This window comes from Myotis myotis, unplaced genomic scaffold (genome assembly GCF_014108235.1).
Source record: "Myotis myotis isolate mMyoMyo1 unplaced genomic scaffold, mMyoMyo1.p scaffold_m19_p_26, whole genome shotgun sequence".
NCBI lineage: Eukaryota > Metazoa > Chordata > Mammalia > Chiroptera > Vespertilionidae > Myotis > Myotis myotis.
Window position 1 is genome coordinate 1,297,728 of NW_023416331.1, and position 24,628 is coordinate 1,322,355.

Here is a 24,628-nt window from a genome sequence, read left to right on the forward strand (position 1 = left end):
AAGTTCTTTTCCTAAAAATTTTTATTTATTGATTTGAGAGAGAGAAACATTGATTTGTTGTCCCACTTATTTATGATGCACCTGTTGTTTCTCGTATGTGCCCTGACCAGGGATCGAACCTGAAACTTTGGGGTATCAGCAAGCCGGTAGCTCAGTTGGTGAGAGTGTCATCCCAGGCACCAAAGGGTTGCCGGTTTGATCCCCGGTCTGGGCGAGTTAGGGAGGCAACCAATGTTTCTCTTGCACATTTATGTTTCTCTCCCTCTCTAAAATCAATTAAAAAACATATTCTCAGGTGAGCATTAAAAAAAATAAAATTCTTTTAGGGAGTATTTGAGCAGGAAAGTTCAAAGGGCAGGGTCCAGAGATCCTAACGACCTGTCAACTGAGGGGCTGACCCGGTGGGGACAGGAGGGGCAAGAAGAAACCGAGGGCTGGTGGCCTCAGACTTCATGCCGAGGAGCCGGTTTGCTTAGGTGGTGACTCCCACCAAAACCTGTAAGTGGTCAGTTTAAAAACAGCCCTAGATTTAGAGAATAATTTTGGAACAGACAATTTCATGGGCCCCAAAGTGGTCTGGGTTCACCATTCATTCATTCATTCATTCATTTGCTCGCTCAGTCATTATCTTATACCCTTACTACGTCCGTCAATGCTGGGTGCCCTGGGAGAGTATAAAGAATAAAAGTGTATAGTTTCCAGTCTCAGGAAGCTTAACATTAAACTGGGGGCACAAGGCTTACATGCAAAGTTACATCCGTCACAGGCAGCAGGGATGCATGTAACTGCATGGCTACATGAGGAAACACAGAAGCACGCTATAGCCTTGGCCTTCAACGCCCTGAGTTCCAACAAGACTCGAGGGGAGGGAGCTGAGCAGTCAGGGCAGGCTTCCCGGGGGAGCACACCTGGGAAGGGCAGGCTGCGTGTGTGCCTGGGCCTCCAGGGCTCCGCTCCCGGGGGCTGGTCCTGGCTGCAGGCCGCCTTCCTCTCCCCAGCCAGTCGGATTTCCCCATCCACCCTCCGCCGCCCTCCCAGCCACTGCTTGGGGTGCAGTTTTGCCTGGCCTCCTCCCTCGGCCTCTGGGGAGCAGAGACTGTTCTGCACCTTCCACTGCGACCTGCACCGTTTGGGAGCCTCCTGACCCCAGTGTGCTGCCCCCCTGCGGCTGCCGGGCCTGTGCCAGGCGCAGGGAGTGCTGGGCGCACCTGGAGATGAGACTCCACTGGCCCCCTCCCCCCAGCCCTAATGGCCACAGACACGGGCTCTCTACACCCAGTGCTCGGAGGCCAGGCTGCTCTCCGTGCGATTTCACTTGGCCTCTTTCCCTTCCAGGTCCATGTCCTTGAGACAGGCAGCCAGTCAGGACAAGCGGAGCAGGGAAACTGAGGCAGAACCGTTTATTAAAAACAGCAAGCAGTTTACAGCCATCAAAAATAAAAAACTCCCGTCTTCCCTGACCGAGGACACTTAAAAGTAAATGGTTTATTCTTCTCCTCAATCAGAGGGTAAACAGCTTAAATCACTCTACTCTGGGAGACAGACAGCAGAAATCTAATTAGTGATATTTATGCCACCCTCACCTAAGGGCAGACGAAGTTCAGGGAATAAATGTCATATTGGCGAATCAGCATAAAGCTGGTTGAGGTCCTCCCCTAAGACCTCCCTTAACACCCAGCCTTAAACCCTCAGGGAAGGACGTGGGCTGCCCTCCCCTGGAGCACGCCCCCTACCCCCTGCGCGCATCTCCTAAACCAGGGGTGGGAAAGCTTTTTGACTCGAGGGCCACAATGGGTTCTTAAACTGGACCAGAGGGCCGGAACAAAAGCATGGATGGAGTGTTTGTGTGAACTAATATAAATTCAAAGTAAACATCATTACATAAAAGGGTACTGTCTTATCCGGCCAGTGGGCTGTAGTTTGCCCACGGCTGTCCTAAACGCTAAGGGTCCACAAGAGGTTTGCAACCAGGGGAGCAATGGGCGGTGGCAGCTGCCCGGGGCTTACCCCTGAGCCTGTCTCCAAGGCCCCTCTCCTTCCACTTATCAGTGAGCCAGCAGCCCAGCCTGGGCTCTCCTGTTGCTTCTACCCTAGGCCCTTCCTTGTTTCACTGTCCCCAGCGTTAATAAACGTCCTCTCAAAATCATCTTTCCTGCAGGAAGCCAGGAGTTCACACACCACCAGCTGGCCTGTGCCAGTCCCCCTCTGGGCAGGTTCCAGTCTAGTAACATCCCTACCCCCTTCCGCTTCTCCCCACCCCATCACTTTTTAAATTTTATTATTATTTTTTTGTTAGTCCTCAAGGATATATTTTGCATTGATTTTTAGAGAGAGTAGAAGGGAGAGGGAGAGACAGAAACATTGATGTAAGAGAGACACATGGATTAGTTGCCTCCCGCACGTGCCCCACCAAGTGGGCAATCGAGCCTGCAACCAAGGTACACGCCCTTGACCGGAATCGAACCCAGGCCCCTTCAGTCCTTGGGCCAATGCTCTATTCCACTGAGCCAAACCGGCTAGGACCCTCCTCACTTTTTATTAATCCCTTTTACTTGAATATTTGTCCCAGGATCTGCTTCTGGTGAATCAACCTAAGACACAAAGTACAGTTCCCTGAAGACCATCACAGCTACTTTTTCCTGTGCCCGTGCTGTATGGTCACTGTTGTCAAAGCCCTACAGATTAAGCTTCCACTTAATTTGCACAATAACTCCACCATTTTCACTATTTTGGAGAAGAGAAACAGGCCATGGAGAGGTACTGTCATGTGAGGCCACACAGGGGACAAATGGCAAAATTGAGATTTGAACTCAGATCTGTCCTATGTCAGTGTGTCTGGTTTTAACTACTACATGTTCCCATCTCTTCATTCACCTGTGTACCCCTGACACAAAATATAGTGCCTTTGCCCTGGCCGCTTTGGCTCAGTGGATAGATCGTCGGCCTGTAGACCAAAGGGTCCCGGGTTTGATTCTGGTCAAGGGCACGTATGTACCTCAGGTGTAGGCTCCTCCTGGGCCTGGGCCCTAGGTGGGGCACTTGTGGGAGGCAAACAAACGATGTGTTCTCTCACATTAATATTTGTCTTTCCCTCCCTCTTCCACTCTCTCTAAAAATCAATGGAAAAATATCCTTGGGTCAGGATTAAACACAACAACCAACAGTGCCTGGGCTTTCAAGGACTTATAATACATTGTATTAGTCACAGCTCTCCAGAGAAACAGAGCCCATCCTATCTAATAAAAGAGAAACATGGTAATTGGCGTAGGACTGCTACCCTTCCATTGGCTAATCAGGGCGATATGCAAATTAACTGCCAGCCAAGATGGCGGCTGGCAGCCAGGCTGCTGACGCGAACAGGGAGGCTTGCTTGCTTCAGTGACGGAGGAAGCCAAGCTTCCCTGCCTGCCTAGCCGGCCTCTCAGCTGGATGCTAAGCAACATTGTAACAAATATAGAAGCTAAACAAAACCCCAGGCTTCAGCCAGCAGGACCGCAACATTGTTTCAAATACAGAAGGTAAACAAAGGCCAGAAACCTGCTTTCAGCAGCGGAGGCGTAAGAGCTGGAGCCGAGCCTCAGAGCTAAAGCTGGCCCAGAATAAAAAAAAAAAAGGGAAATAGGACAGGTTGGGAGCTTCAGTCACCCGCCAGCCTGAAAACAGCCCTCAGCCCCTCACCCAGGCTGGCCAGGCAGCCCAGTGGGGACCCCTACCCTGAAGGGTGTGTCACCAGCTGCAAACAGCCATCATCCCCTCACCCAGGCTGGCCAGCCACCCAAGTGGGACCCCCACCCTGAAGGGGGTGTGACCAGCTGCAAACAGCCATCATCCCCTCACCCAGGCTGGCCAGGCACCCAAGTGGGACCCCCACCCTGATCCAGGACACCCTTCAGGGCAAACCAGCCGGCCCCCACCCGTGCACCAGGCTTCTATCCTATATAGTAAAAGGGTAATATGCCTCCCAGCACCGGGATCAGCGTGACAGGGGACAGCGCCCAAACCCCCTGATCGCCCTGCGGCTCTGTGTGTGACAGGGTGTGGTGCCCCAACCCCCCCCCCCATCGGTCCTGCCCTGAGTGTGACAGTGGTGGCACCCCAACCCCCTGATCCGCCCTGCTCTGTGCGTGGCAGGGGGTGGTGCCGCAACCTCCCTATCGACCCTTCCTTGAGTGTGACAGGGGGCGGTGCCCCAACCCCCCAATCGGCCCTGCTCTGAGCCCGACCAGGGGCTGCACCTAGGGATTGGGCCTGCCCTCTGCCACCCGGGAGCAGGCCTAAGCCAGCAGGTCGTTATCTCCTGAGGGGTCCCAGACTGCAAGAGGGCACAGGCCGGGCTGAGGGACCCCCTCTCCCCCCCCGAGTGCACAAATTTTTGTGCACCGGGCCTCTAGTCTCTATATATAAAAGGCTAATATGCTGTGTCCTTCCCTCCTCCTGATAGTTCGCTATGATGCACACTGACCACCAGGGGGCAGACGCTCAACACAGGAGCTGCTGAGTTGGGAGGAGGGAGCCTGATTCCTTGCTGGGCTGTGTGATTCCACCTTCAGCTGTGGGTTATGTTGTTGCTGGGACACTGTCGGCCCCGAATCTGGTTTACTGCACACTTGCATTTGCATTCCACACCCTGTACAACAGCAACTTTACAGAGTGCCCTCTCACACTCTGGGACCCCTCAGGGGATGTCGGAGAGCCAGTTTCAGCCTGATCCCCATAGGCCAGGCCAAGGGACCCCACCTGCTGGAGGGACCCCACTCACTCTGCAGATGCCTTTCCAGCCACGGAGCCACCCAGGTGCAGCGGGCTTGGGAGGGACCTTGGGAGGTTGGCTCCAGGGCATGTCTGGCCCTTCTCCCCGAGTCCTGCCCTGACAGCAACCTTCTAATTAATTTCCTCTTAATGTGCACGAATCCGTGCACCAGGTCACTATAGCATATAACATCGTAGGAATTAGCTGGAGACTATGGAGCCATTATCTGCCATGGGCAAGCTGCACACCAGCACAGCCAGTGCCCTGATGCAGTGGAGTGTGAGCTGGGGAGTGGGTGGTGTAAGACCAGTCACGGAGGGAGGAGAGGCCAGGGTGCCTGAGGCAGGGTAGGTGGGGCTGGGCGTCCCAGCTACAGGGGGACCTCCAGTTCTCTCCGCCCCTCAGAGATGGGACAACGCCCACCCAAGTTGTCCAGGGCTACTCTTCTGAGCTCAGCCCCCCAACTCCGATGCTAATCTCTCCCACCCACTCCCTCACCGTTTTAGCAGCTCTCTGGGTGTCCCACAGCCCAGCCTAGTGGGCAGGGAGTTAGCCGCGTGGCGCTGGATGGCTGCGATCATTACCGAATGCATAGTGAGGCTGGGCAGCAGGGAGTGGTAGGAATGGTTAGAGTGAAGGGTTTATAACCTGGAAAAGACGGAGATGTTGTGGGACAGGTAGGTTGGGGAGATCAGGGAGGTGCGGGTGTTGGGCGCAGAAGGAGCAGGGAGCGTGCCCAGCCAGGAGGGGCGAAGGCTCAGGGGCACTGCAGGAAGCGAGATGAAGGGCGTGGGCACAGGAAACATGACTTTTTCCTCTGTTTGCTGGGTGCCCGCTGTTGTGCGCCCAGGCTGGCGGCTGGCCGTGCTCATTTCTGGGACCGCCACGTCCTAGCGCGGCCGCACTGTCCCCAGAGGCTCCTGAGGAGAAGGGCCCCACCGCTTGTCCCTTCTCCGAGGGCTCTGTGCCAGCGTGCAACATCCATGAAGAGGAGTGTGGACATCTCTGCCCCAGGCGCCTCGGGGCAGCCTCCCTGGTCCGGGTGTCCTAGGACCGCCCAGACCCTTCCCTGCCAGCCAGCCTCGCAGCCCCCCCCCCCCCCCTCCCGAAGCCCAGGGCCCAGGGAGTGAGCAGCAAAGAGCCTGAGGAAGGCCACCCGCACCTGTCCCCCTTGGGGCCTTGGGAACCCAGGATCAGGGGAGCTGGGGGGGTGGGGCCTGGGGAGCTGGGGAGCCCAGCCATCCCACTGTCCTCCTCCCCCCCGCCCCCCCCACGTCCAACCTGCATGAGCCCTGGGAGTGGTCGCCCCCTTCTGCCTGGGGGCTCTCTGTCCTGTGTCCAAGGCCAGGTTCCGGTGGCAGCCTGGGTCTTGGCTACCCACTGTCTAACCCCAATGAGGCCAAGTGAGGGCACATCCCAGTCTCTGCTCAGGGTCGGGGTCAGTGTCGGGGTCAGTGTCGGGTCGGGGTTGGGGTCTGGGTCAGTGTTGGGGTCAGGGTCGGGGTCAGCATCAGGGTCAGGGTCAGCGTCGGGGTCGGGGTCAGCGTCGGGGTCGGGGTCGGGGTCAGGGTCGGGGTCAGGGTCAGGGCCGGGGTCGCGGTCGGGGTCAGCGTCGGGGTCAGGTGGGAAGGCAGGCTCTGATCCGGAGGAAAGGACTGGAGCAGCAGGGCAGGGATGCAGGTGAGGGAGGTGAGAGAGACAAGTGGGAGGGAGGAAGCGGAGGAGGAGGTGACAGTGTTGGAAAGCCAGGCAGGGGGTGGATGAAAAGGGGAGAGTCCAGAGGAGAGAGGGGGAGGGGAAGGGAACGGGGCACATCCCTGGGTCCCTTCTCCCTGGGAGGGCCTGGTGGGGCTCAGAGCGGGTGGGGGGCTCCCTAAGCCTGGAGGGGATGACTCCTCCACAGGGTGCTGGCGTATTGGGCAGGGCTGCTCCGTGGAGCTGCGGCTGGAGGGCCTCCCAGGAAGAGGGAGATCTTCTCAAGCTGCGACCCGCTGCATGTCGAGGTCCTAGGGGGCACTGTTTTACTGATCACAGTTACTATTTTTCTTTTTTTCTATTTATTTAATCCTCGCCCGAGGATATATTTTTATTGATTTTAGAGAGGAAGGGAGAGAGAGAGAGAGAGTGAAACATCCACTGGTTGCTTCCCATTCATGCCCCAACCAGGGATCAAACCCACAGCCTAGGTGTGTGCCTTGACCGGGAATCGAACCCGAAACCTTTTGGTGTATGGATAACACTCAGCGAATGTGGCTGGTGCACTGTAATTATTATTACAATAAAGTTTTTATATGAGGACAGCACTTAGTATCTCAGTCTTCTTTAAAAAATATTTTATCTTATGGATTTTAGAAAGAGAGGAGCCCTAGCTGGTTTGGCTCAGTGGCTAGAGGGCGGGCCTGCAGACTGAAGGGTCCCAGGTTCGACTCCAGTCAAGGGCACATGCCTGGGTTGCGGGCGTGCAGGTGGCAGCCAACCAATGATTCTCTCTTGTCATTGATGTTTGTATCTCTCTCTTCCTCTCCCTTTCTCCTTGAAATTAAAAAAAAAAATTAAACAAGAAGCTTGCATTTAAAAGAAAATAGGAAGAGGGGAAGGGAGAGGGATGGAGAGTTAGAAACATCAATGAGAGAGAAACATCAGTCGCTGCCTCCTGCACACCCCACACTGGGGACGGAGCCCGCAACCGGCATGTGCCCTGACTGGGAACGGAACCAGAACCTTTTGGTTCATGGGTCGACACTTAACCACTGAGCCCCACCGGCCAGGCCATTGTTATTATTTTTTATCTCTATTTTAATTAGACCTCCTCCTACTGACAAGTGGATGGCCAAGTAAGTATTTATCTCCTCAAATGCCCTATTCCTGGGAGGGGTCAACCCTGACGCTCTGTGAATTTATATGAGTTTTTTTTGAGCCAGACGGATGACATATGCCAGGAAGCGGGACCCCAAACGGCCCGGAGAATAAGTGACAGTTTCTTTTCTGCACTTGAGGTTGAGGAGGACTCCAGGAGGGCTGGCGGGGCGGCGCCCGAGCCAGGAGAGTTGGGATGTTGCTCTCTTACTACTTCGAGGGCATCGCCGCTGCATCGCAGTGTGCCGGCCTAGATGCTCAGGGGCCCTGGGCCGCGAGACCCCCCCACGCCCCGCCCAGCCAGGAGTCTAGGAGTCCTTGCAGCACCCCTTTCCACCGCGAAGGGAAGAAGGAAGCCTGGAGCCCTGGCTGACCTTCACTGACCTCCATGCCGTGGCAAGGCGCTCACTGGGAATGGAAAGGAAACAGTTCCTAAGGAGAGAGAAAGGGGCTGACCCCGAGGGCCCAGGAGGGCTCAGGGAGCTTGCTCTTTTCTTGAATTTCCACAGTATGATGTGGGTTTCCATGCCCCCTCTTCTTGTACAGTGTGCGCTTCTTGAGGCAGGCAGCCTTGTCTGCGGCGTGCCTCACTCTCTCCCGGCCCGGCCAGAAGTGTCCATCAAGCTGCCCTGCACAGGCGCACGCCGCGGGCCTGGCTGCTGGGCTCCAAACAGTTCTCCCCAGTGTCACACAGCAGGTGGGCGAGTGGGAAAGAGAAGGAGGGATGTGCAAGGGGATGAGGTAACTGGAGATTTAATACCTATCCATAGGCCACGGATCGGCACCCACTGCGGTTTCTTAGCTGGGAGGAGAGAGGGCACTGGATGGGAGGATGAGCCGCGGACCCACTGCGAGTCTCCACCCGGTTAGACGGCGCCCGCTCCATCCGCTGTGGCTGACGGCGCCCGGATGGCGGTGCGGACGCTGTGCCTCTATGCCAGCCTGGGGTCAGGGAGGTGGATGATAGAACAGGGCCTCGGGCTTGGACAGCAGCAGCTCACTCCCTGGACATGTGGTCAAATGCGTGGCCGGGGGGAAGCGCCTGGATGGGCGTCGTGTGTAAGCTAAAGAGGGAGCGGACTCGGCCCCCTCCCGTGCTGTGTGGGTGCCGGCGAGGGCAACGCCCCAGGAAGCAGTTTCAGCGCCCCCTGCCCCCCCTGCCCCCCAGGAGCTCTGTCTAGGGAGGAAACAAACATGGTGATAAACTGACACTGAGGCACCGGAGGCAGGAACAGGGCGTGGCGGCGGGGGTGGGGGGTGGAGGGGGTGGAGGGGGCGGGGGGGGGGGGGGGGGGGCGGGGGGGGCGGGGGGGTGCTAACTGTGCCGATTGCACGTTTCAAATTCGCTGACCAGAAGCTGTGCTGTGAGCCAGAGCTCTCACTGCAGCGCTTCGCCCGCGAATCGTCAATGCAGGGCCTGGCACTGGCTCAAAAGCCTTCGTGACTTAAACCAAACTCCCCACATGTCTTCCCCCAACAGCCTCGGGGCACATGTCCCAGCTCTGCCTCTGGCAGCACCGCCTCAGCTCCCGTGGCGGGCGGGCGGCAGCAGCGAGGTGCCCTCTGGGCCACCTGGGAGGGCGTGTGTCTCCTCACTCCTGCAGAACTCGCACCCGGAGCTCGCTCCCGCCGTGCTGCACCCCCAGGGGCGGCCCAGGCTCCGAGCGGTGGCTCTTGGCCTCTAACTCAGCTGCCCGCCGGCCTCAGCGCCAGGCTGGCCCTCTAGGGCAGTGGTTCTCCACCTTCTAACGCCGCGACCCTTTCATACAGCTCCTCGTGTTGTGGCCCAACCGTAACATTATTCTCGTTGCTGCTTCACAACTGTCATGTTGCTACTGTGATGAATCGTCATGTAAATATCTGATATGCAGGATGGTCTTAGGCGGCCCCTGTGAAAGGGTCGTTTGACCTCCAAAGGGGTCGCGACCCACAGGTTGAGAACCGCTGCTCTAGGGTGAGTCAGGCACCGATGACGCAGCTCCAGGGCCTCAGGAGAACTCCGGCTCCAGCTGCGCCCGCGATCCTGATCCCGTCTCTCCTGGTTCACTGCGCTGCTCCCGCCGAGCACGGGCTGCACAGAGGAGGCCGTGCACGCTCAGCTGCCCGCGGGACGGAGGGCGCAGGGTGTGTGCACAGGGTGCCAGGTCCGCAGTCCGCGGTGAAGAGAGATGGCAGAGGAGGGAGACACTGCTGGTCCTGGAGGAGAGGAAACCTGAGGCTCCAGGAGGAGGCGCCCCTGGGAGCCAGTGGGCCTTAACCCCTCACTGGTGCCACCTGCCACCTGCAGCTTCCGCCTGCCCGGGGGCAGTGCCCACCCCCTGTCCACTCTCCTGGGGGAGGGGCAGTGCCCACTCCCTGTCCACTGTCCTGGGGGAGGGGCAGTGCCCACCCCCTGTCCACTGTCCTGGGGGAGGGGAAGTGCCCACCCCCTGTCCACTGTCCTGGGGGAGGGGAAGTGCCCACTCCCTGTCCACTGTCCTGGGGGAGGGGAAGTGCCCACCCCCTGTCCACTGTCCTGGGGGAGGGGAAGTGCCCACTCCCTGTCCACTGTCCTGGGGGAGGGGAAGTGCTCACTCCCTGTCCACTGTCCTGGGGGAGGGGAAGTGCCCACCCCCTGTCCACTGTCCTGGGGGAGGGGAAGTGCCCACTCCCTGTCCACTGTCCTGGGGGAGGGGCAGTGCCCACGCCCTGTCCACTGTCCTGGGGGACGGGCAGTGCCCACCATCTGTCCACTGTCCCGGGCCTAAGAGCTGGGCATGCGGCCGCGGCAGCAGGATCGGCGTGTCCTGGCCCTTGTGCAGGTGCTGGACACCCGGGCAGGAGGCACTCCCTGCCTGCCAGGGGCTCTCAGCTGGAGGGTTCAGACGGGACAGGAGAGAGGATGGGCCTACAGGTCTCCTCCCCGAGCTCTGAAGCATTTTCCCTTGCTGCCCTCCCTGCAGCTCTTCCCTCCCTGCCGGTCTGCTCTCCCTGTGGGTCTGCCCTCCCTGCGGGTCTGTCCTCCCTGCGGGTCTGCCCTCATGTGGGTCTGTCCTCCCTGCGGGTCTGTCCTCCCTGAGGGTCTGCCCTCATGTGGGTCTGCTCTCCCTGTGGGTCTGACCTCCCTGCGGGTCTGTCCTCCCTGCGGGTCTGCCCTCCCTGCGGGTCTGCCCTCCCTGCGGGTCTGCCCTCCCTGCGGGTCTGCCCTCCCTGCGGGTCTGTCCTCCCTGTGGGTCTGTCCTCCCTGTGGGTCTGCCCTCCCTGTGGGTCTGTCCTCCCTGCGGGTCTGCCCTCCCTGTGGGTCTGTCCTCCCTGTGGGTCTGCGCTCCCTGCGGGTCTGTCCTCCCTGTGGGTCTGCCCTCCCTGCGGGTCTATCCTCCCTGCGGGTCTGCCCTCCCTGTGGGTCTGTCCTCCCTGTGGGTCTGTCCTCCCTGCGGGTCTGCCCTCCCTGCGGGTCTGTCCTCCCTGCGGGTCTGCCCTCCCTGCGGGTCTGTCCTCCCTGTGGGTCTGCCCTCCCTGCGGGTCTATCCTCCCTGCGGGTCTGCCCTCCCTGCGGGTCTGTCCTCCCTGTGGGTCTGCCCTCCCTGCGGGTCTGTCCTCCCTGTGGGTCTGCCCTCCCTGCAGGTCTGTCCTCCCTGTGGGTCTGCCCTCCCTGCGGGTCTGTCCTCCCTGCGGGTCTGACCTCCCTGCGGGTCTGTCCTCCCTGCGGGTCTGTCCTCCCTGTGTGTCTGCCCTCCCTGCGGGTCTGTCCTCCCTGTGGGTCTGCCCTCCCTGCGGGTCTGTCCTCCCTGCGGGTCTGCCCTCATGTGGGTCTGTCCTCCCTGCGGGTCTGTCCTCCCTGCGGGTCTGCCCTCATGTGGGTCTGCTCTCCCTGTGGGTCTGCCCTCCCTGCGGGTCTGCCCTCCCTGCGGGTCTGCCCTCCCTGCGGGTCTGTCCTCCCTGCGGGTCTGCCCTCCCTGCGGGTCTGCCCTCCCTGCGGGTCTGTCCTCCCTGTGGGTCTGACCTCCCTGTGGGTCTGCCCTCCCTGTGGGTCTGCCCTCCCTGTGGGTCTGTCCTCCCTGCGGGTCTGTCCTCCCTGCGGGTCTGTCCTCCCTGTGGGTCTGCCCTCCCTGCGGGTCTGTCCTCCCTGCGGGTCTGTCCTCCCTGTGGGTCTGCCCTCCCTGTGGGTCTGTCCTCCCTGCGGGTCTGCCCTCCCTGCGGGTCTGCCCTCCCTGCGGGTCTGTCCTCCCTGCGGGTCTGTCCTCCCTGTGGGTCTGCCCTCCCTGCGGGTCTGCCCTCCCTGTGGGTCTGCCCTACCTGCGGGTCTGCCCTACCTGCGGGTCTGTCCTCCCTGTGGGTCTGCCCTCCCTGCGGGTCTGTCCTCATGTGGGTCTGCCCTCCCTGCGGGTCTGCCCTCCCTGTGGGTCTGCCCTCCCTGTGGGTCTGTCCTCATGTGGGTCTGTCCTCCCTGCGGGTCTGTCCTCATGTGGGTCTGTCCTCCCTGCGGGTCTGTCCTCCCTACGGGTCTGTCCTCCCGGTGGGTCTGTCCTCCCGGTGGGTCTGTCCAGATGTCGCCCTGGCGTCCCTCTCACCCTTTCCTGCTCAGCCCTCAGCACTGGGAAAAGAGTGGGTCCCTAATTCTGGGTGACGAATAACAATAAAAAGCATTACTGGCCACAGCAGAAAGAGTGACTAAGCGGTGAGCATACTGAGCACATGCTGGGCGCGGGTTCCCTGGCGCACAGGCCACGGGCAGGAAGAGGAAAAATATTATTGTTACCCTGAGAGCTAATCACAGCCTCCATACTCACGGCCTCACAAGACAAGAGAGCTTGTGGCCACATCAGGTGTGACTTAGAGCATGAAGTCTTGGGCCCGGGTGGATGCTACCACTCAGCTGACTCCTGGAGGCTTGCAGGAAGGGGGCGGGAGAGTAGGAGGTGGTGGGCAGAGCCCCACCTCTGGAATTCTCCTTTTTAGGGATTCAGAGCCTGAAGACGCCTGCTCTGACCCCGGGCCCCACTCCCAGGTCCCAGCTGCAGTGCCCAGGCCCCTTGCAGGGTGCCCGCGGGGCTGTGAGAGGGTGTGGACAGGGCACAGGGAGCACACAGTGGAGGCTGAGCAGCCCACATCCCAGGAGGGCAGCCCTAGAGGACAGAGTGATGGAGGGGTTGAGTGGAGGAGGAGGAGGGTAGCGCTGAGCAGAGACCACACCAGAGCCGTGGCTCTCAGCTCGGGCCACGCGTTGTGCCAAGTGGGATTCCCTACAGCATCACCCGGACCCTCTGAACGGAGGCACAGGGCACTGCCCGCCCTCTCCCAGCGCCGGGGAGGGCGCTGCCTCTCGGGGACCAGAGTGCAGTGGGGAGAAGCTCGGCTCAAGGATGTCGCCAGGAGCAGAGGTGGGGCAGAGGGTCCGCGGGCGCGGGAGTGGCTCTGGGTCAGGGCCGGTCAGAGCCTGCTGCCCACCGGCCAGGCGAGTGCCACCTGGGCCTACGGTGGGCTCTGCCCGAGGAGGTGGGGGAAGGGCGGCCTGGACATGTCACCAAGGGCCGCTGTGGCTCAGTGCTGGGAGTCCCGTGGACAGCCGCGTGCTCTGCCCACTGCCATGGACCCTGCAGGCCAGGCCAATGGTTTTGGTCCCACTTTGAGGACCCGTGGGGGCTGACAGATAAGTCTACTTGTGAAGAGTGGGCAGAGGGGTCAGGCCAGGAAGACATGGACCCCGCCCGTGTCCTCTCCGCGGGGTGACCTCAGCCATCGTGGCATGCCTGGGCTACAGAGCCCACCACACAGACCAGCAGGACGCCGCCCGAAGGCTCTGCCCCGTGTTCTGGTCGGAGAGGGGCAGGTGGAGAGCCAGGCCGCAGCTCCATGGGAGGGACAGAGAGCGGGAGAGGGAGAGGCCGGAGAGGGAAGGCGCTGGGCTGGTGCGGAGCAGGGAGGGGATGGCCCTCGGTCTCCACTTCTCCCCGTTACAAAGTAGCCGCTCTTCTGGCCCCTCCTCTTCCTGTCCCTGTCGCTCCTTCCCTCCCGTCTCCGGCCTAAGCCTTCGGTCTGCCACGGGCTGCGTGCCTGTCCTGCTTTCAGGCCTGGACATAGTGCAGAGGAGAGAAGCACCTCGATGGGCTTCTCACTCTTAACCTCCCAGGCGCCGCGCCAGGAACCTGCGCATTCTCACAGGCCCGAGGGCTCCCCGCGGCCTGGCCCACAGCGCTTGGGGCCAGGCCTCCCCTGCTCGGAGCCTCCCCTCCCCCTGCCCTGTGGTCACAGGCCACCTTCGGGCTGGGCGCAGCCTTCCCTCCCAGCCACCCACTGCTCCTCCCCTCTCAAACCAGCTTCTTCTAAACGCACCTTCAGCCCGCAGGCTCCCTGCCCTCTCTTCACTCCTCCAGGCTCCAGGCAGCCCGGTGCCTGCCCCCTTTCTCCACGCCCGTGACCAGCTGGGCTGCAGCTCCTTGAGGACGGGGCCAATCCGCTTCTCCTTCAACCTCCAAAGCAGGCCCAGCATGGCCAGTGCTGGTGCTGAGCACAGTAGCGGGGGTGAGGGGTGGGGGGGTGGGGAGATGCAGGAGGTGGGGGGTGACGAGGGGCTGGAGTGATGAGACCTACTTTCTACTTAAATCAGAGCAGGTTCGGGGAACTGTCACGGGGAACGAGCAAACTGTGGTTGTCAGCTAACTGGTGGGTGGCCAGGAGGGGCCTGGCCCTGTGGCACTCAGCCAGTGTCCCTCCCCTGCCCTGGGCACCCCTAGCTCCAGATCTTTGCTGCCTGAGCTGAGAGGGGCTGGTGGTGAGCCCCAGGGACAGCAGAGCGCAGCTCCTGGAGGAGGTGGGTGGACAGCGGGGAGCAGAGCCGCCGGGATGGGAGGACCGTGGGAGCAGGAATGTGGCCGCACACCAGTGTGTGGGCAGCCGGAGACCTGGCGAGAGGCCCACAGAGACTGCCTCCTGCAGCGGGCGGTGCGGCCGGGTCTGACAAGCCGGGAGGACTGGGAGGAAGAAAACAAGACAAACGTTGACGCCTGTTTGTGCTAGAAAGGAACACCTCGCGGGACCCAGTTCCTCCTCATCCCAAACCCCAGGCTGCTTGCCTTCCTCCCCGTTCCCAGCTACTCCTCCCGCCTGGAAACCAGGGCCGGAGAGTCCCAGGAGGGTGCAGTCTCAGCCAGGAGGGTGCGGTGTGGGGGTGGGGACAGAGGAGACGGGGATGCAGAGCCTGGCTGAGGGAGGCTGAGGGTGAGCTCCCGTGGGGGACACAGGCAGGACGCTGCGGCTCCATGGCAGAACGCCTGCCCCTCTGTTCCGTGTGGTCTTTCTGAGATCTTCCCATGGACGGCCACTGAACCTGTAATGCAGACACCGTCCGAAATGCCCCATTTGACAGGTGGGGACATCGCGGGTCTGAAAAGTTTGGTGCAAGGCCCACAGCTGGGAGGTGAGCTGGGACTGGGGCCAGGCTCCACCCCTTATCAACTCTCTCCAGGGCAGGCTGCCCCTGACCTCCGGCCTGGGGAGGCTGCCCCCTGACCTCCACCTGGGGAGGCTGCCCCTGACCTCCGGCCTGGGGAGACTGCCCCTGACCTCCACCTGGGGAGGCTGCCCCTGACCTCTGGCCTGGGGAGACTGCCCCTGACCTCCACCTGGGGAGGCTGCCCCTGACCTCCGGCCTGGGGAGACTGCCCCTGACCTCTGGACCTCTGGCCAGGACCCATGGAAGCCACTAGCAGCATGTGGCTATTTACAGCGTAATTAATGGAAATGAGGTAAAAATAAAAATTCCGTTCCTCTGGTTGGGAACACTGCCCCCCCCCCCCCCCCCCCCCCCCCCCCCCCCCCGTGCTGTAGCCACGGAGACTGGGAACCTCGCCAGCATGACAGGTCCCAGCTGGGGCTGGAGGGGGAGGCGGGGGAGGCAGGGCCCACAGAGCCGAGTGCGGGCCCTGTCTGGGTGAGGGGAGCAGGGCGCGGCCGAGAGCAGGGGGCGGCCTCCCAGGCGCCTCCCTCGATACTGAGGCTCTCGCAACACCAGCACCGGGAGCAATTAAGTGTCCAAGTGGCCGGGGTGGGGCCAGCGCCGGAGGGCGGGCTGCGGGGAGGCTCCTGCAGTCCCCCGGCAGCCCTCCTGCACCTTCCTGTTTGCTCACCACCGAGCGGCTAATGGGCAGCAGGGCACCGCCTCCCCAATTAGCCTTACTGGGCTCTGGCTCACCGTGGCATCAGGGTCGCCGCTGCGGGGAGGGGCTGTGTGGCCTGTGAGAGACCAGGGCCCAGACAGGGTCCCACCCAGGCCTTCCCCAAGCTGAGGCCCTGCACCCAGCACCCCTCATGCTGCCCGAGGCTCCCCAACAGAGAGGCCCCCCAGGGAGAGGCCCCCCAGGGAGAGGCCCCCAGGGAGAGGCCCCCAGGGAGAGGCCAAGGAACGGGCTTCAGAAGGCAGATGCCCCTTCCTGACCTGAAAGTCTTGCTTGCTGCTAAGTGTATGGCAGGCAGGCGCCTGGGCAGTGACCAAGGCTCAGGGTGGGGTCAGACCCTTACATCGGGAGGAAGTGGGGGACCCCAGGCGCTGAGGTGAAAACCTGGTTAGTCAGGCAATGGGGCGGGGGTGGAGCAGGGCCCTGGCACAGAGGGGAAGCGGAAATGCCCAGGCTGTCTGCAAGGTGGGGGGCTGGGGGCTGGGCAGGCACCACGGGAAGGAGAGTAGCCATCGAGTGGGCGGCCACTGTGGGGGAGTGCCCGGTTCCAGGTTGGGCAACCAGTGGCCACGGCACCTGCGCTGTGCACTGGTGGCTGAGTAGGCAGATCCCAGCTGATTGCTTCAGCTCCTGCCACACCAACGCCCCCTGGGCACTGCCCTTCCTGCCCCTCCCTCCCCACAGTGACTCCTGCCCAGAGAATGTCCAGCCCTGCATAAAGGCCAGGCGTCCACAGCGCCCGCACTCAGAGGCCATGAAGTCCAGCATGGGCTCCTCGCGGGCACCCCGGATGGGGCGTGTGGGAGGGCGAGGGGCGATGGCCCTGTTGCTGGCTGGACTCCTCCTGCCAGGTAGGAGGCAGGGAGGGGGGCCTGGGTGGGAGGGGTGGGAGAGAAGGGTGCAGACAACAGGTGAGGGAAGGCTGGGGGACACTGTGCCTGGAGCCTGGGGGACAGGGTGCCTGGAGGCTGGGGGACACTGTGCCTGGAGGTTGGAGGACAGGGTGCCTGGAGGCTGGGGGACAGGGTGCCTGGAGGCTGGGGGACAGGGTGCCTGGAGCCTGGGGGACAGGGTGCCTGGAGGTTGGGGGACACGGTGCCTGGAGGCTGGGGGACAGGGTGCCTGGAGGCTGGGGGACAGGGTGCCTGGAGGCCGGGGGACACTGTGCCTGGAGGCTGGGGGACACTGTGCCTGGAGCCTGGGGGAGTCCAGCAAGGGGACGTGGGCTCCGCAGTCTGATGCTGGGGCCTGGGACTGCTCCTTGCTGGCCTGTCACCCAGGCAAGTTACTTAAACTTTCTGAGCCTCTGAAAGTTTCTGAGACTTAAAAATGTGGGCACTGATAACACCCAGCTTCAGTCTGTATGGTGCTTTGGGAATTCTAGAACAGTGATGGCGAACCTTTTGAGGTTGGTGTGTCAGCATTTTGAAAAACCCTAACTTAACTCTGGTGCCGTGTCACATATAGAAATTTTTTGATATTTGCAACCATAGTAAGACAAAGACTTATATTTTTGATATTTACTTTATATATTTAAATGCCATTTAACAAAGAAAAATCAACCCAAAAAATGAGTTCGTGTGTCACCTCTGACACGCGTGCCGTAGGTTCGCCATCACTGCTCTGGAGGGTTCTATGGAAGCTGTTTGTTGTTTGAGTGTAGAAGGTGAAGGCTGGATATTCAGTCGGCACACCAGCGCCCACAGAGGGCCCTCGGGCACTCTCGGCCTCTGAGGCCACAGGAGGCTGGGGAGGGGAGGGAACTGGCCCGAAGCTCAGGTAGACAGTAACGCGGAGGCGACCCCCAGGCTGGGCACTCGGCGTGGCGCCTCGCGTGCCTTTGGGAGGGGCAGGCTGCGTGGCTCGGGGGGCACAGCAGGGACAGCTGGGTTCCAGCGGAGGGCACAGAGGATCTCTCCTTGAGGGAATGGCCGGCACAGGTGTGGCTGGGTGTGGGGGCTGGGGGAGTGGTGGCAGCCACACACACAGTGTGACTTGCTTTATGTCTTCAAGCCCCTTCCACACCCACACTCACACTCACACTCTGCTCACGGTCACACCCCGAGGGAGGGCAGGCCTGGCCTCCGGCCTCCGAATGTACAGACTGAAGCCCAGTGCGGTCTGGTGGCTCGCAGTGCGTGGCTGTCCTTGCCGGGACTGGAAGGGGATGCGGGGAGGGTGGGGCAGGTGAGCCCTGGGGGAAAGAGGTTGTGCTGCATCTCAAGGGAGACAAGGCAGGAGCACCTGGGGAGGCAGGGCTCACGGAGGCTGGGCAGGCAGCGCTCCATCCTGTGTCCCTGGGCTGGGCCAGGAGAGCAGGTGGCTCAGGGTGCGGTGTCCCGTCGGGCGGTACCAGCAGGTTCTGAAGCAACAGCGGGGGCCCCCACTCCTGGCTCCCACCCAGCTTTCCCGCCTGGGCAGCGCTGAGTTGGGAGCAGAATCCCCCCGCCCCTAAGCCCCTCGCTGGAGGGAGCCGCTGAGCAGACAGGGTCCTGCGGGCCCTGCCCTCTAGGAAGCCCTCTGCCGCTGGCTTTCTCTCTTCTCAGTGTCTCTTTTGCTGTCTGTCCTTCCTCCCTGGTCCTCCATTGCTCTATTGTTTCCTCGGTGTCTTCTCCCAGCTGGTCCCTGGGAGTCTACGCCCACCTCTCGGCTCTGTCTGCACCTGCTGTCTCTCTGGGGCCGGTCCTGCAGGCCACTGGTCCTGCTCCACCCTCCTTGAGTCTTTCTCCCAGGCCTCCCACTGTGCCCCTCCTTTCCTCTTCTGGCAGATGGCTGTCCCCGCCCCCTCCCAGAACAACAGAACCGCCCCTATCCTGCCGGCTCCCTTTCCTTTAGATTACAGCCTCTTCCTTTCTTTTCTGCCCCAAACTCTCCCTGGGCTCCTCGCAGGAGAAATCAAAGTGGCAGGTGAGGGAGATGGGTCTGAAAGGTGAGGGAGGAAGCCAAGCCTCTCGGGCCCTACTAACCATGATTTTCCTCCCCAGGGACCTTGGCTAAGAGCATTGGGACCTTCTCAGACCCCTGTAAGGACCCCACACGTATCACCTCCCCCAATGACCCCTGTCTCTTCGGGAAGGGTGGCTCCAGCAGCTCTGTTTCCAGTTCCGGTGGCTCTGGTGGTGGCTCCAGTGTCTCCAGTGTCTCCAGTGGTTCCAGTGGTTCCAGTGGCTCCAGTGGTGGTTCCAGCAGTGGCTTCAGTGGTAGTTCTGGCGGATCCATTGGCTCCAGTGGTTCCATTGGCTCCAGTGGCTCCAGTGGTGGTTCCAGTGGCTCCAGTGGATCCAGCAGTGGCCCCAGCGGTGGCCCTAGCAGTGGCCCCAGCAGTGGCTCCAGCAGTGGCTCCAGCGGATCCAGCGGTTCCAGTGGCTCCAGCAGTGGCTCCAGCGGTGGCCCTAGTGGTGGCCCTAGCGGTGGCCCCAGCAGTGGCTCTAGCAGTGGCTCCAGTGGATCCAGTGTGGCCCAGGGTGGTCATTCACGTCCTTTGCTGTTTCAGCCAGGGACAGGCTATTCCCAGAGCAGCTACACCTCTGGGTCTGGCTCCAGTCTGCACAGTGCCTCCAGCTCCTCCCAGTCGGGATCTGGCCCAGCTGCACCAAGCAATGGTGGCTCTTCCCACTTCGTGATAAGCTCCTCCCAGTCTGGAGGAAGCTCGAGCTCTTCTGTCTCCCAAACTTCCTGGACATCCAGCAGTGGTGGCCAAAAGGTCAACTCTAACTTACGCCCCTGTAGCTCGGACATCCCCGACTCTCCCTGCAGTGGGGGACCCGTCGTCTCCCACTCTGGCTCCTACATCTCCAGCTCCCACTCCGTGTCAGGGGGTCAAAGGCCAGTGGTGGTGGTGGTGGAGCAGCATGGCTCCGGTGGCCCCGGTGGCCCCGGTGGCCCCTGTAGCAATGGTGGCTCTCCAGGCAAGCCCTGCCCCCCCATCACCTCTGTAGACAAGTCCTACGGCAGCTATGAGGTGGTCGGCGGCTCCTCTAATAGCTATCTGGCCCCGGGCATGACTTACAGCGGGGGCAAAATCTACCCGGTTGGGTACTTCACCAAAGAGAACCCTGTCAGAGGCTCTCCAGGGGTGCCTTCCTTTGCTGCTGGGCCCCCCATCTCTGAGGGCAAATACTTCTCCAGCAATCCCATCATTCCCAGCCACAGCTCCAGTGCCAGCATCTACCCGTCAGGAGCCTCCTCGGTCGTCGTGTTCCAGCCAGTGGGCTCTGGTGGCGTCCAGCCCTGTGCAGCGGGCTCCTCGGGCTCGAGGGGGCCCTGCTCCCTCTCGGGTTCTGGGGTCCACAGTGCTTCCGGCGGCTCTGGGTCGCAATACCACCCCTGCGGCAGTGTCTCCCAGGGGCCCTGCTCCCCGCCGGGCACGGGCTCGCTCAGCCAGAGCTCTGGCTCCCAATCCAGCGGCAAAATCGTCCTCCAGCCCTGTGGCAGCAAGTCCGGCTCTGCTGGTCACCCCTGCGTTCCTGCCTCCTCCTCGACTCTGACCGGGGGTCCCAATGGCTCTCCCCAGCCTGACCCCTCAGCTGGTGCCCAGCCCTGTGGCGGCTCCAAGAAGACACCCTGCCGCTCCCTCCGGGACATCCTGGCCCAAGTGGAGCCTCTGGGGCCCCAGCTAGCTGACCCTGAAGCCTTCCTGCCCCAGGGACAGTCTCATGCCGGTCCATAGTCATTTCTGCTCCATGCATGTGCAGCACACACGCACACGCCTGGGCACGGGCCAGCTGTGTCCCCTGCTCCCAGACTGCTGTTTCCTCCACTGCCAGGGTGGCACACTCCCCATCATGTTGCTTTCTTCATCTCCCCGGGCTGCTTCTCTCCTGCTGCCTGGAAGCCCAGCCTCCTGCACCACCCGCTCTGCCCCATAGCCACTCCCGGAACCTTCCTTCGCGTGGCTTTGAGATGCGACAGTCCACTGGCTAACCCTGGCCAATCCCTGCCCATTCAGATTGCAGACTGGGAAACCCCTGAAATGTCCCAGAGTAACTCTAATGCTTGGACAAGTCATCCTCCCCACATCCCTTTGACCAATAAAACACAGTCTAATCCGTTATCTGAAAATAATGACCGCTGTTGACTACCTCTTTTGGTCATCTGGTCAACCACCGGATCTGCCCAGGGTTTCCACCCCTCCAGCCCCTCTCACTTTCCTATGGAGCTCACCACAGCCTCTGTGGTTCCCACACTCCTGCCTCTCAGGGTCTCCGTCGCAGCCCTCCTTCCCGGCGGCCACGTCCCTCATGACCAGATGTGCTCCTGCCTGAGGGAGGTGCAGGGCATCCTGGGGACCCCGCGAGCCTGGCTGGCTCCCTGCTCTCCAGATCCTGGAAAAATGTCTCAATAAACGGTATGAACTAGAGGCTGGCGTTTTGCCTTCGTGGAGTCCCGGGTCCTCTTAGGACCAGGGTGGTGCCCCTAGGCCTCCAGAGGCCCGTTACCCCGGCTGTCCAGTATTGCTCTGACCTGAAGCTCCTGCCGAGGGGAGGAACACAGTGCACATCGGTGCACTGACAGCAGAGGTTGCATCATCTCCTGGATCCCCGTCCCACATCTCTCCACTCCCTTTGCTCCAGAAAGTCCATTCCCGCCTCAATCTCCACTGAACTGGGTCCTCCCCATTCTGTCTCCCCACCCAAGCTCCTTCTCCTCTACCATTAGTTTGCCTTGTCATCTAGACGTCAGGCCCTCAGGGAGCCCCAGGCAGGGATTTCCTGGGTTTCTGGGACATCAGTGGGACCTTGGGAAGGCTGGGACAAAACAACGCACACCAGGCTCCTGAGTGTGTGCAGGAGCCCAGGGGGAGGGAGTGAAAGAGGGTGAGGATGAGACCATGACAGGCGGGCAGTAAGCATGGTCCCTCCCAGGCCTGCGCACCAGTGTCCCAGCCAGTGAAGAACAGAGCCCACAGGGTCCCTAGACTCCACACTCCTGCTGCCTCTGCTGCAGGAGGTGAGAGAACACAGCACCACAGAGGAGAAGGAACTGGAGGTGGAGTGAGTGCTGTGAAATGGAGCACCATAGAAGTGAAGGGAGGGAGGTGTAGTGAGGGCTGTGGAATGGAGCACCATAGAGGTGAAGGGAGGGGGGCGGTGGAGTGAGGGGCTGTGGAATGGAGCACCATAGAGGTGAAGGGAGGGAGGTGGAGTGAGGGCTGTGGAATGGAGCACCATAGAGGTGAAGGGAGGGAGGTGGAGTGAGGGGCTGTGGAATGGAGCACCATAGAGGTGAAGGGAGGGAGGTGGAGTGAGGGGCTGTGGAATGGAGTACCATAGAGGTGAAGGGAGGGAGGTGGAGTGAGGGCTGTGGAATGGAGCACCATAGAGGTGAAGGGACGGAGGTGGAGTGAGGGGCTGTGGAATGGAGCACCATAGAGGTGAAGGGAGGGAGGTGGAGTGAGGGCTGTGGAATGGAGCACCATAGAGGTGAAGGGAGGGAGGTGGAGTGAGGGCTGTGGAATGGAGCACCATAGAGGTGAAGGGAGGGGGCGGTGGAGTGAGGGCTGTGGAATGGAGCACCATAGAGGTGAAGGGAGGGAGGAAGGGGAATGAGGGCTGTGGAATACAGAACCATAGGGGAGAAGGAGCTGCAGGTGGAGTGAGGGCTGTGGAGTAGAGCCATAGAGGAAAAGGGAGGTGGCTTCTGTGGGAGGAGAGAGGGAGTGAAGGTGGTGGGCGCCCTGTGCCAATGTCTTGGGGACAGGCCGAGTGAGCCGGAGGCCCTGGAAGTTCAAATTTCTCATGTCATGGAGGCAGGAGGGGCTGTGCCTTTGTCTATAGAAATAGCCCCTCTCCAAAGCACAGGACACCCCTCACATGCTCTGCTTGGCTGCGAAGGAACTCACCCTACCTTACAATGTAACCCATCCCTCCTCCTGGGATCGTGCCAGCCGGTCCCAAATGCAGGACTATTGTTGAAATGTCAAGCCTGGAACCAGCAGAAATGTGTGACAGAAATGACCTGGGGCACCCTGCAGGGCTGGCTGCGGGTGGGGGAGGGCCCAGAGCAGTGTGGCTTGGTAGTCACTGCTGGCCCGCAGGAGTGCAGTCAGGGCCAGGAATCACTGTCAGGGAGGGCTCAGGACTGTGCGATGAGCGAACCCATCTGCTTTTACTGCGGACCCACACTTGCCAACCCGGACAGGGCTTCCGCACACCCTTCCAGCTAACCCCGCGGGGGAGGCACTGCTGGGCCCATTGCACAGGTGGAGACACAGGCCCGCAGGGGAGCGAGCCGAGGAGGTCTGGCACTGGGTGCTGGCTGAGGGCGCTGAGCAACTGTTGTTTAAAAACCAAGTTCCCTGGCAGGACAGTGATCTGTGCATAGCAGAGGCCCTAAGGTTTGCAGCGGGAGCTGCTGCTGTGTCTGCAGTGTTAAGGGTGGCTGTGGCACCATGGTGGCTGCTGCGCAGGGCCACAGCCCCTTTCCTGGTCTGGGGCTGGAGGACGGAGGCCCCTGCAGCCTCAGCCACCTTCTCCGCCTGTCAGTGGAGACCCGTCCTCCCTGCGGCCCTGCTTCCTCACCTGGCGAGGGAGGAAGGCAGATGTGGTCTCGCTCGCAGGGAGGGCAGCAAGTCTAGGTAAGATGTGCCTGAGGGACTGAGGAGCCCCGAGCCAGCGGCTGAGCGACTGGTCCACATGCAGTCGCTGCCCAAGGCTGCCGGGGAGGGTGCTGTGCTGCTCCCACTGGGAGTCACACGCAAGAGAATGATTCCAACATCAAGAAGAGAGATTGGGGAGAAAACCAAGATGGCTGCATAGGTAAACACCAGAGATTGCTGCCTCGCGCAACCACTTCAAAAATACAACTAAAAGACTGAACGGACATCATCCAGAACCACAGGAAGGCTGGCTGAGTGGAAATTCTACAACTAGAAGGAAAGAGAAAAGCATACCGAGACTCAGAGGAGGTGCGGTGCAGAAGTAAAATACAAAGGTGCAGAGGTGCATGTGGAGAGGGTTGGCGGCTGAGGTCACGACTGTCTTTTTCAATCGGGAGGGAGTCTCAAGCTCTGAGGTCCAGTTCCGGGCGAGTCTCTGGGGACCCAGACTCATACAGGAGAAACGGGACTGAGGGCAGCTTTCTCTCAGAGGCACACGCAGCGATTGCTGGGGCCTCTGAGGACAGGACTGAGAGCAGCCATACTGCTTGCTCTGCCCTCCCAGTTGATCCCCTGGGGTTCCGCCCCACCCAAGCTGTGCATGGAGGCCTTTGCATATGAAAGGCCTGGCTCTTTGTAACAAACTGCAGCTGCCCAAGGCCCCAGAGCAACTTGAATTGCTTTACAGCTGGCTTCTGCAGAGTAGCCTCAGGCAGAGGCTAGATTAGCACCTCCTTAGATCCAAGAGCCAGTGTACCCAGTGGTCAGAGTGGGACCATCCCGATTGCAGCTCCTCGGATCCATAAAGGACACACTCAGGGGGCAGACTCAGTGAGCACCAAAGCCCCACTGAAGCGAGTCTTGCACCATAAGGGTGTCTCCAGCAAAGAAGTTCTCCCACCGTAGACAAAGCTGATTCTCACAGCCAATTGGCCTGGAGGTCAAATCCTTCCAGTGTTACCTACAATAATCAAGGCTTAACTACAACAAGACTGTGCACAAAGCCCACAAGGGGGTTCACCAAGAGTGTCTACCTCAGGTAATTGGGGAGGCTGAGCCACTGGGCCCTATAGGACACTTAGCACAGAAAGCCACTCTATCGACACAGCGAAGCATAAAAAATGCCGAGACAAAGAAACAGGACACAAATGACAGAAATGGAAGAAAGCAAACTACTGGATATAGAGTTCAAAACCACACTTTTAAGGTTCTTCAATAACTTTCTAGAAACTGCCGATAAATGTAGTGAGACCCTCAAGAAATCTAGTGAGA

At 60.7% G+C, this 24,628-nt stretch overlaps 1 protein-coding gene across 1 annotated transcript; it reads left to right on the forward strand.

Annotated features, from left to right (window-relative positions):
* The first annotated feature begins 16,452 nt into the window (after nucleotides 1-16,452).
* CDSN (corneodesmosin) lies at nucleotides 16,453-21,118 on the forward strand. The gene is made up of 2 exons (XM_036356572.1): nucleotides 16,453-16,610; nucleotides 18,744-21,118. The coding sequence occupies exons 1-2, from the start codon at nucleotides 16,514-16,516 to the stop codon at nucleotides 20,426-20,428; spliced, it is 1,782 nt and encodes a 593-aa protein (XP_036212465.1). The 5' UTR covers nucleotides 16,453-16,513; the 3' UTR covers nucleotides 20,429-21,118.
* The last annotated feature ends 3,510 nt before the right edge of the window (nucleotides 21,119-24,628 follow it).

Excerpts from the sequence above, each read along its gene's own strand:
- CDSN (XM_036356572.1), top strand. The coding sequence starts at position 16,514 with ATGAAGTCCAGCATGGGCTCCTCGCGGGCACCCCGGATGGGGCGTGTG. Across the intron at positions 16,611-18,743 it reads GGCTGGACTCCTCCTGCCAG|GGACCTTGGCTAAGAGCATT; the intron begins GTAGGAGGCAGG and ends TTTCCTCCCCAG.